General features: G+C 38.5%; 2 protein-coding genes and 1 non-coding gene across 5 annotated transcripts in view; 2 read left to right on the forward strand and 1 right to left on the reverse strand.

Moving 5' to 3' along the window:
- LOC134799837 (protein strawberry notch) overlaps positions 1–8,892 on the reverse strand; it is a 55,420-nt gene extending 46,528 nt beyond the window's left edge. The window contains exons 1-5 of the mRNA XM_063772235.1: positions 8,678–8,892; positions 7,732–7,834; positions 5,181–5,285; positions 3,511–3,621; positions 1,489–1,557 (exon numbers count right to left, since the gene is read on the reverse strand). Coding sequence (XP_063628305.1) covers positions 1,489–1,557; positions 3,511–3,621; positions 5,181–5,285; positions 7,732–7,834; positions 8,678–8,680 — 391 coding nt within the window. The 5' untranslated portion in view covers positions 8,681–8,892. The remainder of the gene's footprint in view (positions 1–1,488; positions 1,558–3,510; positions 3,622–5,180; positions 5,286–7,731; positions 7,835–8,677) is intronic.
- Positions 8,893–9,711: 819 nt separating this feature from the next.
- Positions 9,712–18,225, forward strand: part of LOC134799888 (arginine/serine-rich coiled-coil protein 2-like) — a 43,173-nt gene continuing 34,659 nt past the window's right edge. For 2 of the 3 annotated variants that reach the window (XM_063772311.1, XM_063772312.1), the window contains exons 1-2: positions 9,712–9,900; positions 11,574–11,636. In XM_063772311.1, the coding sequence (XP_063628381.1) occupies positions 9,829–9,900; positions 11,574–11,636 (135 nt within the window). In that variant the 5' untranslated portion in view covers positions 9,712–9,828. Of the gene's footprint in view, positions 9,901–11,560; positions 11,637–18,225 lie in introns of all 3 variants that reach the window. The other variant, XM_063772313.1, reaches the window with a different exon arrangement.
- Trnas-aga (transfer RNA serine (anticodon AGA)) lies at positions 13,521–13,596 on the forward strand. Its single transcript is given in 2 exon segments — positions 13,521–13,557; positions 13,562–13,596. It is a non-coding gene; the product is annotated as a tRNA-Ser (tRNA).

The raw sequence follows: 18,225 nt of genomic DNA on the forward strand, positions 1-18,225 counted from the left end.
AATAAGGGCGATATTCGTATGGCCAAAGTTGACGAGAACTAATGGACGGTTCCGTTCAAAACGAAGCGTCGAAGCATTGTTATTAAGAGATAAACAATTTATTACTTTTTAATTTATAAAGGTTCTCATTTCTTCTTCTTGTTATCTTTCCATAAGATGGGGGTAGTCGTAAAATTTACTAAGAGATATATGTCACACTGGCTCATGCCACAAATGCATGCGGTCATCATGTATGCTGTATGTAATCTACAAAATAATGCTAAATACTTAATAGTCTCTAACAATGAACTACTTAATAATCCGCCACAAGATTTCCACGGAGATATTATTCAAATAGATTAAGATGCACAAAGTGGTGAAAAATATTGAAACAGTTTGGGCAACTATATGGCGCTGCAAGGCCCTACAAGTTTAGTCGTAATTAAATAGTATTATGAAACTCAAACTGCAGTTCGTGTTTTTTGTCAAACACGTGTCTGCTTCAGTGTGCGCAATCGAAAAAAGACGGTTACCCCGAAAATAATATACGTCCTAACAGCATAGTATAAAAGTAAAAATTCGAAGTTCCATGTTTGTGGTAACCATCCAAATCAATAAGAAATACGTAAAAAATAAAAGAGACAGGATTTACTCTAAGGGCTAATAAACAAAAGTCATTCGAAGATTTGATTACTTTATACTTACATATCCGGGGATCAAATCCGGACAAGTCTTTGTGAAATGATAGAAACCCATGTTATTACGGCAATGTGAATGGTGATATGACACTGTTGTCAATAAGGGCGGTTTCTAAATGATTCTTTATAGCAGTAGTGCCCTACTGACAACCGAAAATAACTACGCTTCAGCATAAAAAAGGTCCTCTTTAATCCATAATTTTCTTTAAGTAGATGAAAACCCAGATTTTTTACAAAGTACAATAATACTGGTATAAGGTACCTAGCAGGTACCTACCATAAATAGTGGAAATCTTATGGTGGTAGTCAATGTCATAAACATCTGCAGAACGTAAGGGTAATACAGGGAATTAAGTAGGTACAAATATTTAATTTACCAAATTATTTCGTGTAATATGTTAATATGTTTGAAGATAAAAAAATATCGACGCGGTTGGGTAACCTTCGGTACTAGCTCAATTGGTTAAGAATTAGTCCTGAATCATCACAGCCCCTTTGTTTATTGTCGCAGATTGTAAGTAGAGCACGGATTGGACGGGTGCAAGGAACTTTGATCGCACCGCTGCCCGCACCGCCGTCCGCGACCTAACTGCGTCCAAATCTGCTGCTAATGCACCATTCACACAAAAATTTGGTAAGAATCGCTAACTGCTCGTGCGCATATCCAAATGGTCCTTGATTTATCAAATTTCGCCGCATCTTATAGAGAAAATAACCACGAAGCCCCGCACGCGGGCCCTATCAACCAATGACAAGTCACAAGGCGGCAAATGTGCAGATGCATGACGTTGACAGTACTAGTTATACTCACTCTGCGCGAGCAGCGAGGCGGCGCTGTACGCGGCCGACGAGCCCGCCGCGAAGGGCGACGGCGCGGCAGCTATCCACAACCAATCATCATTTTAGACCTTGGGTCTCTGGTAGACTTAGGTACTAACACGTGCAGATGGAAAGTTTACAAATAGCGATATTTGTAAAGCATAATATTTTTTTAATTATACAAAGGTGTTAGATTTAGATGGCTTTATTTACTATTTTATAATAACTGCGCTGCAGTCAGAATCAAAACTACGTATTTACACAGATGTAAATAATGTATGAAAACAACATTTTTATAAGGTAGGTGTTTCTCGCCTAGGTATTTATTTATTAGTATTACATATAAATTTCCTAGACTTTCAATAGGGAGTATTACTGCAATGTTCTGCCGCCAGAGTGCAGCACTAATTTGTTTAGTAAACCATAGAGTAACTTATACATACCAGGCCTTAAACAGTTTTTAGGGTTCCGTACCCAAAAGGTAAAACGGGACCCTATTACTAAGACTTCGCTGTCCGTCCGTCTGTCACCAGGCTGTATCTCACGAACCGTGATAGCTAGACAGTTGAAATTTTCACAGATGATGTATTTATGTTGCCGCTATAACAACAAATACTAAAAACAGAATAAAATAAAGATTTAAATGGGGCTCCCATACAACAAACGTGATTTTGACCAAAGTTAAGCAACGTCGGGCGTGGTCAGTACTTGGATGGGTGACCGTTTTTTTTTTGCATTTTTTTCCCGTTTTTTTTTCATTATGGTACGGAACCCTTCGTGCGCGAGTCCGACTCGCACTTGCCCGGTTTTTTGACAAGTTTTCACTATGACATTGATGCACCAAGGCGGTTTGTATACAGGTGGCCTACCGCGAAACGCGAAAATCGAAATTTCTTTATCTGCCTCTCTATCGATCGAATAAGCAAGAGTGATAGAGAGGCAGAAACCGAACTTTCGATTGTCGTGTTTCACAGTAGGCAATGTGACGCATGATGTGTGTGTGTCATTGATGATGTCAATGAGGTTTGTTTACTGTATGTACTAGTGGTGCCACCTACGCAGAGCTTTGCCTAATATTCCCTATTGTGACCTGTCAAAGTGTACAGTCAATCTATTTACAATTCCATAAACACGCCGTAAACCTACAAGATAATTATATCGAGGTCACACGGAGAAATTAAAAAAACATTGGGAATCCCAACTCAGAAAATCGGCTACAAAATGCACTGTAAAAACAACTATAATTCCAAATAGTTAAGGTAGATTTTCCTTTAATTTGGACGTTTTTGTTGACTCGTTCCGTTGGGCATATCACCGGAAATGCGATGGATCAATGAAAGAGATATTATGACATCATAATTAATTTCGGACTGCGTATTCAAACGTGACCTACGCAATCATAGGTACAGGTTGAATCACGAAAGCTGGCACAAATGGAATGAACTTTGATGAGTGACACCTGTATCCATATATGTGTCGCTTAACTTCAAACTTGGGTAAATCCATTCGACCTTGTCAGCAAATATCTACCCTATTCCCTTTTCTTAATACCAAAATCGCATAATCTGACAGATGGATTTACCCGAGTTTGAAGTTTAGCAACTCATATGTACTACATATAATCAGAGCCACCATTTTATTGATTAAATACACAGATATTTTCATTCACTCATTCATTCGATTCGTGCCAGCTCTTGTGAATCGACCTCTATTTAAAGACAGAAATAAACTCAAATAATCGTTCTTTGTTTCTTTTATTTAGTTCATAAAATGCTATTGGATACAAAATAAAGTCGTATTGTCAATTTCTTCAACTAGTAACTAATATTGAGGCCTTAATTTTGACAGATGAATTAGATGACGCTGAATGGCGCCATACATTTTTTTATAAGTGGATTGTCAAAATTGAACACTAGGTCCAATATTTTTCTTTACACTACTCGACTTGGTTTTCCTTTCTTCCTTTATTTATTTAAGTTAACTATAAAACTTTGCATGTAATGAGGTAACTTACCACCACCGCGAGGAAGTGCGCCGAGGTTGATAGGTTTGGACAAGGAACTGGCGGATATCTTGATCGGCTTCACCTGGTTGGCCACCTGACCGAACGCTACTCCTGATGCGGCTGTGGAGATAAAACATCTCATAAAACCATCTGTGTAATGATAATTCGCGATTTTATTTCTGGGTAATACTTTTTCAATTAGTATTATAAACCGTTAAATTTTGGCACAAATGAAATTTCACCCAATTAAAAAAGATTTAAACTTCCTAAGCATTAATTTTGTATGGTGGGCGGCACGAAGTTAAGGGTGTTGATAATGCTACATGTACAGTGGATGACCTAACTCCTTTATACAATTATCTTTGACATTGACTGTACAGTGTACCAATTTGATTTCTGGGCCACTTAATACCTGATCAGTATTGTCACGGTGGCAATATTCCATATATATGTAGGTATATAAGATCCCCTCTAGTCCAACTAGTCTAAATTTGTTTGCCAAAAAACGACCATAAAGTTTTAAAGCATTTTGACATTTGTGTTAGAAAAACAGGGTTATAATTTAATTTTGACCCTTTGGTTCAGTGTTACTGTTAGTGTAACTCACCAGCTAACGGATTTGTAGTAGCTCTGACTGTGACCGGCATCGGTGCCGCTGAGCCTTTGGGCTTGTTCCCCAGCTGAGCTGCAGCTGCCAGTGTTTTGACTCTTTGGTTCAGTGTTACTGTTAGTATAACTCACCAGCTAACGGATTTGTAGTAGCTCTGACTGTGACCGGCATCGGTGCCGCTGAGCCTTTGGGCTTGTTCCCCAGCTGAGCTGCAGCTGCCAGTGTTTTGACTCTTTGGTTCAGTGTTACTGTTAGTATAACTCACCAGCTAACGGATTTGTAGTAGCTCTGACTGTGACCGGCATCGGTGCCGCTGAGCCTTTGGGCTTGTTCCCCAGCTGAGCTGCGGCTGCCAGTGTTTTGACTCTTTGGTTCAGTGTTACTGTTAGTATAACTCACCAGCTAACGGATTTGTAGTAGCTCTGACTGTGACCGGCATCGGTGCCGCTGAGCCTTTGGGCTTGTTCCCCAGCTGAGCTGCAGCTGCCAGTGTTTTGACTCTTTGGTTCAGTGTTACTGTTAGTATAACTCACCAGCTAACGGATTTGTAGTAGCTCTGACTGTGACCGGCATCGGTGCCGCTGAGCCTTTGGGCTTGTTCCCCAGCTGAGCTGCGGCTGCCAGTGTTTTGACTCTTTGGTTCAGTGTTACTGTTAGTATAACTCACCAGCCTACGGATTTGTAGTAGCTCTGACTGTGACCGGCATCGGTGCCGCTGAGCCTTTGGGCTTGTTCCCCAGCTGAGCTGCAGCTGCCAGTGTTTTGACTCTTTGGTTCAGTGTTACTGTTAGTATAACTCACCAGCTAACGGATTTGTAGTAGCTCTGACTGTGACCGGCATCGGTGCCGCTGAGCCTTTGGGCTTGTTCCCCAGCTGAGCTGCGGCTGCCAGTGTTTTGACTCTTTGGTTCAGTGTTACTGTTAGTATAACTCACCAGCTAACGGATTTGTAGTAGCTCTGACTGTGACCGGCATCGGTGCCGCTGAGCCTTTGGGCTTGTTCCCCAGCTGAGCTGCGGCTGCCAGTGTTTTGACTCTTTGGTTCAGTGTTACTGTTAGTGTAACTCACCAGCTAACGGATTTGTAGTAGCTCTGACTGTGACCGGCATCGGTGCCGCTGAGCCTTTGGGCTTGTTCCCCAGCTGAGCTGCGGCTGCCAGTGTTTTGCCGCCACCTGCAGAACAATATATTAGAGTTAAAATACTATTTAGTAGAGTTTTCTTCTAAATGGAACATTTTAGAACTATTGCAACCCTCCCTATTCGAAGTGTGGTCACTGAACTTTTAGTGTAGACAGCTATAATAGTTATAATATGTTGCGTTTAGAAGATATCTTCACAAGACGCATTTACTCGGTTGGCTTTGACTCTATAAGAATATGTAGAAACAATCAATCAAGCGTGAATCAATTTAAAAATAGACTGGATAAACTATCTAAACAGTGAAATCGTGCTAAGTGAACTATGATTTAGACGCACCAGCATCAGCTGCCTGTCTAAAACGAAATAATAATAATAATAATAAGGGCAGCTTGTGGCGAGCTGTTGGGGAGTAACGACCCCACGGACCCGAGTGCTCCCGAGAGTCGGTCAGGGTCTCCGTCTCCGGCGTGTCTTCGTCGGTCGGAGTGGACCCCAAGGGGACCCGCAGGACTCTCAGCTCTGGCTTGCCTTCATTGGCCGTCCAGAGAGGAGTCGCTAGAGCTATATGCTCCAGGGGTGGAAGTGAAAGATGCATAAGACGCGAGTTGGCACAGTGGCTGGTAACAGCCACTGGGTAGAAAGCGGCGCACACCTCTCGACACCCCTGAGCCGCTCACACCGATGTTGCTCCTGGTCGTCTTTACGACGGCAGTTTCAGGGGCCCATCTAGTCAGCGGCGAGTCACCGCCTGCCTCGATGACGGTGTTAACATTGTTATGGCAGGTGTCCGGACCTCTTTACAATAGCCCAGTCTCATTGTCCACCCAAACTTCAATCCATAGACCGGTATACTGTTCACTTTTTCTACAATAGTCCCAATGCCTGCTGCGACCGGTTCATGGGTGTCTATTGTTGCGCCTGTGAACGGGTTCCAGCAGGCGTTCTACATGACATTAAAGCTCTCCAAGGGGCCTCTACGTGTTGGATCTATATCCCCACGCAAGCCTATCAAAAGACCGGGATTTATAGGCCCGTGAAACCCGAAATGGAGTACAAATAATAATAATAATAACTTCATAGACTGTAAGAAAAAAAAATATCCATTTTTAAGGTTAAAATTCCAAAAAATTCTTAAGTTCATTTTCACATACCGGCACCAAGATCTAGAACCTTCCCTTAAAAAAATTCACTCTGAATATTAGAATTTTAATGTATGAGTTTTTTTTACCTTTTATGGCTATTACCAATTTCCATGTTCATGTCAAACTGAGTCACCACTCTTGGTGAAACTTAATATACCAAAGTACAAACAGCAACTCTCTTTACATCTGTGGACCTTATTACAAAAGGCATAAGGTCCGCCATTGTACAGTTAACAGTGTAGGCGATAGTACCAAACATAATGAACTAAACTTCAATAATACATATAAATAAATAATACTAAGAAAGTCAACCAAATAATAGTAACAATGTAAAAGGTAAGCAAAGCTTTATATTACAAAATAGTAATGTAATCTTGACCATAATGATTGTTTCCTGTTATTTGTGCAGTCAGCAGCAAGTTACTAAGCGGGCGAGGTGTTCAAAATTACCTTGACCGCCGCTCTTATTCTCTTAACAATAAAGTCGCGTCAAGATCGTTTTGAACACCTCTCCCGCTTAGCAACTTCTGCAGTTGACTGTGCAATATGATCAACACAGACCACAGCTACATGGTAAAGTAACCAAACAAAGATATTCTAAGTAAACAAGTTAGAAAGGATAACAAGTTCAAGAGTAGAAAAAAATAACTATAATAATTTTCCTGATAAAATACCAATATGACCAACATTTAGGAACTTTATTTCATAAGAAGCATGCTGCTGTTGGATCTGTTATTTTATGTACCAAGAAGTTATGTTTACCTCCCCATACAAATTATAAACATGTTAAATAAAAATAAAAAAAATATTAGGGGGACATCTTACACAGATCAACTTAGCCCCAAACTAAGCAAAGCTTGTACTATGGGTGCTAGGCGACGATATACATACTTATATAGATAAATACATACTTATATACATAGAAAACACCCATGACTCAGGAACAAATATTTGTGTGATGAACACAAATAAATGCCCTTACCGGGATTCGAACCCAGGACCATCGGCTTCACAGGCAGGGTCACTACCCACTAGGCCAGACCGGTCGTCAAATGTTCAAACATTACTTTACCTTCTGAAGGATTGTTGTAGGGATGTATCAAATTATAAATATCAAATACAATAAGTTTTTACAAATTATACAAATCACAGGATCATACATAGATAGAAAAATCATCAAGAAACTGAAAAAGCAGTGATTCCTGCAGAAATAAAAGTGAAAAACATAACAGGCATGAATTATTTCAAAGTCAAGGTCTTATTAGTTTTTCATAACCCACTAATCACAGACACAATAGTCACATTTTACTTACATCTAATATGAAATAAATCTCACCTGGGACTTCCAAGTTATCTGGGTCTTCATCATCATCAAAATCCGAGTCATCAGACGGTGTGGGTGGATTGTCCTCATCATCCCCATATGCTGCCCGTTTAGACTAAAAAGAAAACAACAGAATTATTTTCATTTTCAATAGCATGCTCAACATTGTGCAATGAGACCATGGTCCCTTTTAAAAAGAAAAAAAAAACAATGAAAAAATCTCTGGCCATGGGAATGACAGGTATGACAAAGAAACCAAAACATTCATTTTTCTATTTCTGGCTTCATATAATACTGTAGTTTGATTGCATAACCGATAAGAATTGTTTACATAGCAATTTTATAGGTTTTATGCGTTTTCATCACAATTTTATGTTGCAAATTTGACATCAATCTCTTACATGCTTTTTAGTGACATTGCAAGAAAACATGTTCCTTAAAATTCACATGCACAGTATTTTGGTAGTCTGCTGCACTTAATAAGCAAAAATATCTGGTCTTTATTAATAATTGATGAGCTACTGAGCACCAAACATCGATCCCGCACGCTCTAACCGCATTGTTCGACTATCCTCTGCATAGGCTAAGTGCAGCTAACAAGACCTATTCTAACGCTATACCTAGAACCTTCCAAGAAAATCAATACAGCCACACCCAAGCTTGCATAATTAAGATCCCAAATCTCCTAAGACGTCCCAGGAGTTGGTCAAAAACATCCGAGAACGAGAAACATGTGATATGGTCTTCACCTGATGACAGTTTTTTTTGGTTAGAATGTTGAAAACAAAGAAAAAAAAGGCAAAAAATACACTTTTTGCCCTAGTTTAATAAAAAATTGTCATTAAACTATCCGTGTTTATCATTAAAACTGGCAAATTTTGTATGATAATGACTGTAAACACATTTTTCAAGAGACTCAACTTCGTAAAAAAGTATCAAAACAAAAAACTATCATTACCATTTTTATAGAAGAACCAGCTTTTTCAGCGCACTGTTAAAATAATTATCCGTTGATAAATAACACACAAGCTTCTAATGTTCACTTTTGTATCACATACACGCGAAATTATTGAGATAAAGCGATTCGTAACTGAATAATGAAAAAATCAGACGTCCCGTCGGCGGTCAATGCTTCCGCCATATTAAATAAAAGAAGAAAAAAAAGTAACCAGAAAAAAATATGTTCGGGTACTATTATGCAGGTAACGCAGCAGTTAATGATATGACAAATTGGTTCCAAAATATTATTGTGCATTCCAAGTAATACTAACTAATAGATATTTAGTAAAAATGATTATGTAATGCAAATTTAATTGAGTAAAATTATAATTTTTATTCTTATCGAATTGTTTCTTAACCTGACATTAAAGGTGGTATTAGTATTCGAACGTAATATTTCGTTCTACGCAGTATATAAAAAGAAATCATGCAGCGCATGCGTAATGAGTTCTTTACGATCCATTGCGGTATTTGATCGATCCTTTGAATTTGTAACACGTTAGTAGCCAGCAATGCATTACATTGAATGTTTGTCACAGTAGTTGCGCTCATATATTATTATACTCTTTGGTTGCGCTGCGACCACCTGGCACCCACGGTAAACCGCTAGGGGCTCTACCCATCTACTCACCTAAAGTTGGTCAAGCAGATCTTGTCAGTAGAAAAAGGCGGCAAATTTGAAAAATGTAAGCGCGAAGGGATATCGCCTCATAGAAAATTTGAATTTCGCACCTTTTTCTACTGATGAGATTTGCTTGACCATCTATAGTAACTAAATCAAATCGCATATGATTGTATATGCATTGCGGCTTTTGATTGATGGTTTAATTAATTTCACCTACTTAGTCGACAATGTATCAAATTTTGCTAGTGTTTTGTTGCAAGGTCTGTGGAGCCCTAAACCTAAAATGGCTAAAATTCATCAGGCCGTACGATGCTTAGCTGTTCATTAAAAAAAACCTACGAAAGCGCCGCTGTCCGCCATATTGATATCCCATATTGCACAAAAAAATCCGACATTTTGGTAGTGTGTTTGTTATTTTATATTATTGTCTGAATAATCTATTCTGAGCTGAGAGTTTATTACACCTTAGAGTAATCTTACGAGCCATGGATTCTCTGGTAGGCTACGGAAGTGACGATGAGCACGAAAACGATCGCTATGGTGGTCATCACTCATCGGTAAGTTTCTACCTTTTGGTTTTTTTATTTTTCTCAGGTTTCTCAGTCTATTACCTAAACAATGTGCGCATCTTTATTTTAAAGAAACATGGTCTATTATTTTTATTTTTACTTAAGATTTCATAATAGCCCATTACAAATTGACTAAGCTAGTGTAACTACTACATATAAACAATTACCAAATCTGAAATAGTAAAATCTAGATTTGAAATTCTGACTAACCTTGACTAATCTTTTAAGTTTTTTAGTCCCCTTGCATGGTATAATAGTATACTCCGCCATTAGACTATGTCCCCTTGTATGAAATCACCAGGTAATAAAAAAGGGCCACATGTGTTAATGCCACTGTTGTTACGAAAGCACTTGAAAATAATTGTGTGCTTAATTTTCAATATCACTGAAAGGCCTTGCTTACTAAATAAATTACTTTTAAACTGGTTGCCAGCATCCAACATGTTAGACTATCATATTTGTATATTCATATCTATCTTATCATATATGCGTGTTTTTTAGATCTTAGTCGCGCATTTGACCTCGTCAACTATGACATCTTGTGGGCAAAGTTACGTGCATCCCTAGTGCCTAATAGAGTGGTTAATCTGCTGAAATTCTGGTACGGAAACCAAACAAACGTTGTGAAATGGGGCGACGCAACCTCTAGCAAGTATAGGCTAGAGTGTGGGGTCCGTCAAGGGGGGGTTACCTCTCCGGTCCTTTTTAACCTGTACGTGAATGGCCTGATTGAAGAGCTGAGGAGCACCAAAATCGGCTGTCATGTAGGAAATGTTTGTGTAAATAACCTTAGTTACGCGGACGATATGGTGCTGCTCAGCCCTTCAATCAAGGGATTGAGGAGGCTACTTTCGGTCTGTGAGCATTATGGTAATGCACATGGACTGAAATATAATGTTTCCAAAACCGAGATGATGGTGTTCGCGTCGGGTTCTGGGCCGGACAGCGTACCTGTGTGTTTAAATGGGTCGGAAATCAATGTTGTTAGGCGGTTCAAGTATTTGGGGCACTTGTTGACGGAACGGCTGCATGACGATGTTGACATTGAGCGCGAGCGGAGGGCCCTCGCCGTCAGAGGCAACATGCTCGCTCGGCGGTTTTCTAAATGCAGCAAGGATGTAAAAACCACACTCTTCAAGGCATACTGCTTAGGCATGTACACCTCCCAGTTGTGGATAACGTTCACGCAGAAGGCAATGAGCAGAATAAGAGTTCAGTACAATGACGCGTTCCGGGCTCTTATGCGGCTGCCGCGGTGCTGCAGCGCGTCGGGCATGTTCGCGGACGCGGGGGTCCCCGACTTTTTCGCGGTAACGAGATCCCGCGTTGCCTCGTTCTGGAGGAGACTGCGCCTTTCCGACAACAAAATACTTGTGGCTGTTTCTGACGATATAAGGAGTCCGGTGTTTAAGCACTGGATTTCTGTTCACATGGACCAGAATAGAAAATGACTTGCACTTAAAATGTGCGATCTTGATTTATTTTAACATGAGTGGCACCCCTCTACAGTGTCAGTATAGTTTTAGTTTTTAAATTAGTTTTAATGCAATTTGTATATGGGTACTGCCTGAAATAAAAGCTTTTTATTTTATTTTATATTTAGTGAAAATTGAGATATAGTTATTAATCTGCCTTCTCTTGACAATAGAATGACTTTGTAGGGCGCGGGGCGGCGGCGAGAGGACGACACCAACTACGAAGAAGTCAACATGGACATGAGCGAGGTAACTACCTTCATATTGCCCTTCCATTTACTCCTCCGTCATCTTAGCCTACCCTGGTTGCATTCTCAGCTACTGCTTTTGAGCTCAGTGTCTGCAGTACTTCCATTCTTACGGTGGTGTTCCAAACATCTTTTCAAGCCTACATTCCAAAAATATATAGTTATTTTTTCCTGTATGTTGTCTGTTTTAATTTAATTATCGTCTGTATTTTTTATTAGTTTTAAGTTAATTATAAGTTAGGTCCCCACTGAAAATCAGCGCTGAGGCTTACCGTAGCATTACGTTATGTGGGGGTCCTTTTTAACGTCCATCTGGTCTATGTCTTGTTTGTAATTTAACTGGTTTGGTTTGACGTAAATAAATGTATTTTCTTTCTTCTTTCTTATATTTATACGCCTCTAATTCACTCATAATAAAGTCGTGTAAATATCTTTTTGGAATGCTGGCTTGTAAAGATTTGTGTGCCCTCAACTGCGCTCGCAATTCTTGTGATTGTGTTGCAAATAACAGACCCTTGGCTCTGAGATGCAATTAGGAAAGAAATAAGATGATATTGCTCTTCTAGTTGTGCTGTGTATTGTCAGGAGTGTCTCAGGTTGAGATGTAAGAGGTTAAACTTAAAAAATATTTGCTAAAGTTACGATGTTAATACAATAATTAGTTGATCCATAGGTCAATTAACATCATTGACTGAGTCATTGGTGTGCTAAACAATTTTTTTTTCATATAAGTATTGTACAATCGCTGATCAAAATTTGTATTTGTTTCCTACTAAAGTTAGTGTATTTTTAAAATCTGTTTAAGTTCATAAAGTGTTAGAATTAAAATCTGACTAGAAATATATTTTTTCCAAATAATAGACTACTTTATTGACTATCAATATGTAATTGGAACTCAACCAGAGACCTCATCCATACCCAGCCATTAAGTATAGACTATATAAGCCTATCACAAGTAATCTTCACTATAGTATACTCTATATATCAGATGTTTTCAAAGATGATATTAACACTTTTATTTTATATGGTTACCCATTTGTAAATTGACACAAAACCAAAGTCAAATCCCGGTGAGGCTTCGCACGGACTGAGGGCTTCTCGCTGCTACGGTTCACGTAAGTACTTAGAATAGACATTCTGAGACAGAAAAACATAAAGTTAACATGAATACCCTTTTAACTTAAAAGTTTGTATTTTAAACAGTTAATGGCATTTTAATGTGAGTATGATTAGGTATATGAACTTGGGAGTTATCATTGTAAGGATACCATGTTTGGGCTTATTTTATGACTCTTCTCTTTCCGAACAGACTCTAACTTGAGATCTTTGACAATATTCTATGAAAATTATCTTATTTTAGCAATAATTATTGGTTGTGGTAAAACCCTTGCTGTTGGTGGGCAAAAATGGAGATTAGTATATATTTGGTTCATAGTTTATATCTCCAAAATTATTTGGCTACATAACTGAAGGTCATTATTATGTTAATATGTACCTATTGACTGTATTGACTATTGGTTTATTAGACGCATACCTACATATGTATTTAATTACTTATGTTTTAAGGTCTTGGTCCTTCTCAATACTATCTACTATTTTGATATTTTCTATTATTTCAAATAATTTCGTTTAATATTATAATTATATGTTTCACAATGATAAAAGGTGACAGTCTATAATCTGATAAAAAATATTTTTAAGATCATTTCCAGGTTCATTTGGAGGGATAGAATCGTCAGAAACCCTAATGAAGGCTTTATTATTTTTATTAGGCCAATAAATAAGGGTGTTGTTCATAACAATCATAACTTTGGGAACAAATTAAATTGTCAAAGACGCCTAGTAAGATGTCATATAGTCGAGAAATTGGGACCGGTTCTGCCGTGGCGAGGTGGCCTAGGGGTTATGGCGTTAGCCCAGATACCTAGCTAAAGACGCTGGTTCGAATCCAGCCTTCACCACTGGAGGGCTTTGTCAGTTTTTCTTTAATATAAGTTCTTTCGCAAAACTAAAACTCGAAAGAAAACAGTCTAAATTGAAACTACGCGTGTCTATTTTATCGCCACGGGAGCGTAGCGATAAATAAAACATGGTTAGTCTTATCGCTTCGACTTGGCTACCATTTATTGCGAATACACCGCGTATACAAGCGTAGCACGCTATGTGGGTGCGGTATGATTGATTTATTACGTGGGTTGCATGTTTTATACGAGGTTTTTTGATAGCTATGTTCTTTGTATGGGTACGTCTTTGGATACGACGATATATAGTAAAATTATGGCCTATTCAGTCATATTTCAGAGTTAATATACAGGTACCATCGCGCTCCGCGTTTGTATGACAATCCCGTGTGGTACATATATCAATCAAAAATTTAAATCTTAAAATCACTAGACTTTCAGCTAGAAACTTGATAAATTTCTACATATAGAGTAGGGTAGGAGAGGTACTACGTTTCCCTGTAGCTGTTTTCGTTGTAGTTTGTACGAAAATTGAAAATTCAACCTTTAAATATTAAAAACAATCAAATATATACCCGACGCATGGCATTACAAACGGCAAGCCATGAAGATGTTTTTTAGTGAAGAACCTAATAATTAATTAATATAAAACAACTAGCTACCCGCCCCGGCTTCGCACGGGCAAAAAGAATAGATAGTATAGAGGGGTCGTGTCATTGTAAATTTTGTAGTCACTGTAAATTTACTGCCATCTATCGACACACGACTAAAACTCAAAATGAAAACGTATAAAGTTATCAATAAATGTATATATATGGATAAATGATTTTATTACTTTTATATCATTTTGATCCATGTTGATTCACTGATATCTATGTGTTAAAATTGTTAAATATGAAACGGTGTCGTCACGCCATCTAGCGGAGGATAGCCTAAAGGTGTGTGGGCGCATCTATTCGAGAATGACCCATATAACCATTCCAGTCGCAGAATCACAAAGTGGTAACTAAATGTCAGATGTGTCGTAACAGAGTCCACACAATGTGTCTAGAATTGTTTCGAAACAAAGTGTCGTCGCCGTGTCTACACTTTTCCGTAACAAGGTGTCGACACATTTGTGTGCACTTTGCGTGCGGTTTGCGACTAAATCTGACAGCAAATGTCAATATAAAATACCTCTTGAAAACCAAGGTTTGTCAAACTACTATTAGTGTCTCGTGTGCTCGTAATTCTAGTAAGTCATCATGGGCAATGCAAATGATAATAATCGATCGAAACCATATAAACACCCAACACCCGTCAACCTTTTACAGAAAAGTTTTTAAAGAAATTCAATAAGCTACTTAGGTCAGGCAACGAATGCTCCCAAAGTTGTAGAGGGAAATGCTCGGAACACAATTTTTGACTCCGTAACTCGGTTTGACAAGTTAGGAGGTGAACATATCAAAAGTCCCCGGCCGTAGCCCTTGAGCGGGGGGGGGGGGGGGGGGGGGGAGAGGGGGCTTTGAAGGTCCCATTTTCCCGTTTTTCGATTATATCTCGGAAACTATGCATCTCAGCGACATGGCCACTTATACAAAATGAAAGTTAATTTAATTTGTTACAAGTTTATTCAGTCAATTTTTTCGATATGTTGAATAGTTTTTGAGATATCCGCTCTTGAAAGTTTATTTAGGGCTCTCAATTTTATCTTGATATATCTATATCAGTGAAGGTGCTAGGCCGTGTTTGGTATCGTTTTCGTATAAATCTGGGGTGCTGAATCCATTTAAGATATCACATTGACACCATTCCACAAAATAAAAATAAATCTTTTTAGGGTTCCGTACCTCAAAAGGAAAAAACGGAACCCTTATAGGATCACTCGTGCGTCTGTATGTATGTCCGTCTGAATACACAAAATAGTTCTTTACCTATAGATGACAGGAAAACCTATTAGAAATGTGCAGTCAAGCGCGAGTCGGACTTAATGTACGGAACCCTTAATACGCGAGTCCGACTCGCACTTGGCCGGTTTTTTTGAAACTCTTCTTGACGCTTAACCGCTGAACCGATTTCGTTGAAATTTGGTATAGAAATAGTTTGCGTCCCGGAACAGGACATAGGATAGATTTTATAACCAAAATCATCTTTTGAAGGTGTGAAAAGTGGCGTGGAAATTTGTACGGGAAATCAATAACCGCTGAACCGATTTATATGAAATTTGGGATGGTCTACATCTTTGATTTAGTTAAAAATGATGAAAAAAATGACTTCAAACCTAAACTTAAACAGTATTAACTTCAAGAAGTCAATTCTGAATTCCCCTCTACACCTCATTTCACACCTTTAAAGGATGATTTTTGAGATAACTTATTATATCCTGTCTCGGGACTCGAAAATATATGTGTACCAAATTTAAATTAAAACTGTTCAGCAGTTTAAGCGTGAAGAGGAGTTTAAAAGAAAGTATTTTAATAAGTTTATATGTTTTTACTTCGGAATGGTGTCAATGTGATACCTTAACTAAATTTGGTACTGCGAATTTATACGAAAACGATACCAAACATGGCCTCGTAGCTTTACTGTTGTAGAAGTCAAAATAAAATTGAGAGCCCTAAATTCTTATTACTTGGCCAAACTTGTGTAGAAGGAAAAGGTAAAATAAAAGTCTTCGGCAGGAATATAAGACACAAATATATTTTTTTTTTTGCGTTACTATTTCATTCATCAAATATAAACATACCTTGATTATACTATTCTAGTGAGATCCTCATAGATAAACAAAAACATTTACTTAAAAAATTACAAGGTCGAAATGTCACGGAACTTGTGAGAGTAATATGAGAAAAATATAAACTTTTATGACAAAAAAAATCTGGACACAATTTAAGAATCACCCAATTGCGTCGAGGAATCATCTGTATTTTTGCTTGTTTCATTACCTCCTCGCTTCTTTTTTGTCCTTTGTATTCTGTAGCAATTTGTTAGATCTGAAAATAAAGTTAACTTGCGTCGTCACGAATGTCGATTTATAGGTTTTAGGGAGTGCAGAATTCGAAAAAGATGATCATTTTATAATCCAAGATGGCGGCTACGTATTTTGTCATAAAAGTGGAATCCAAAATAGTCATCATTTTCGAAATCTGCGCCCCCTAAAACCTATAAAACGACATCCATGACGACTTTTATGACATAGTGCATGGCCGCCATCTTGGAATCCAGAATAGTCATCATTTTCGAATTCTGCGCCCCCTAAAACCTATAAAACGATATCCATGACGACTTTTATGACATAGTGCATTGCCGCCATTTTTAAATTGAAAATGTTATCATTTTCGAAATCTGCGCCCCCCAAAACCTATAAAACGACACCCATGACGACTTTTATGACATAGTGCATGGCCGCCATTTTGGATTCCAAAATGGTCATCATTTTCGAAAGCGGGGCCCCCTAAAACCTATAAAACGACATACATGACGACTTTTATGACATAGTGCATGGCCGCCATCTTGGAATCCAAAATGGTCATCATTTTCGAAATCTGCGCCCCCTAAAACCTATAAAACGACACCCATGACGACTTTTATGACATAGTGCATGGCCGCCATTTTGGAATCCAAAATGGTTATCATTTTCTAAATCTGCGCCCCCCAAAACCTATAAAACGACACCCATGACGACTTTTATGACATAGTGCATGGCCGCCATTTTGGATTTCAAAATGGTCATCATTTTCTAAATCGGGGCCCCCTAAAACCTATAAAACGACATCCATGACGACTTTTATGACATAGTGCATGGCCGCCATCTTGGAATCCAAAATGGTTATCATTTTCGAAATCTGCGCCCCCTAAAACCTATAAAACGACACCCATGACGACTTTTATGGCATAGTGCATGGCCGCCATTTTGGATTCCAAAATGGTCATCATTTTCAAAATTGGGGCCCCCTAAAACGTATAAAACGACATCCATGACGACTTTTATGACACAGTAGGGCTACCGCCAATACCGAAAATCGTCAATTGTGGGCATTTTTCTCTGTCACTCTAATTACGCCTTCATTGGAGTAAAAGAGTAAGATCCCCGCAATTTGCGAATTTCGGTTTTCGCGGTAGCCCCTCAGTGCATGGCCGCCATTTCGGATTCCAAAATGGTCATTATTTTCGAAATCGGCACTCCCTAAAACCTATATATCGACACCCATCTCGACTTTTATGACAAAGTATTTTGCTACCATCTGCATGCAAGACATTTCTATTATTATTACGTACAAAATGGCCCCCTGTCAACTTTCAATCGAGATTTAATCGATAATTTATTCGATTAATATTCAGATTAATTCAATTTCAATCTATGTTAGGTCGACTAAACTAATCGCGATTAAAATTTGAGAATTAACTTTTTTTATTCCATTAATTAGTCGAATAAACAGATAATCGATTAATGCCCATCTCTGACCACGGCATTTTTACACTTTGAGAATATCTGAAAACAAATCAACACAAGGAGCCATTTTGCAAATCCAGTAACATACCAGTAACTTTGTTATTACTTTTGACAGCGCGTGTCATGTGTCAACACAGAGTCGACACAAAGTCGAAACATTGCAACTACTTTGTGACTGCAATATTTCTCAGCCTTAA

Source organism: Cydia splendana, chromosome 19 (assembly GCF_910591565.1).
Source record: "Cydia splendana chromosome 19, ilCydSple1.2, whole genome shotgun sequence".
Lineage (NCBI taxonomy): Eukaryota > Metazoa > Arthropoda > Insecta > Lepidoptera > Tortricidae > Cydia > Cydia splendana.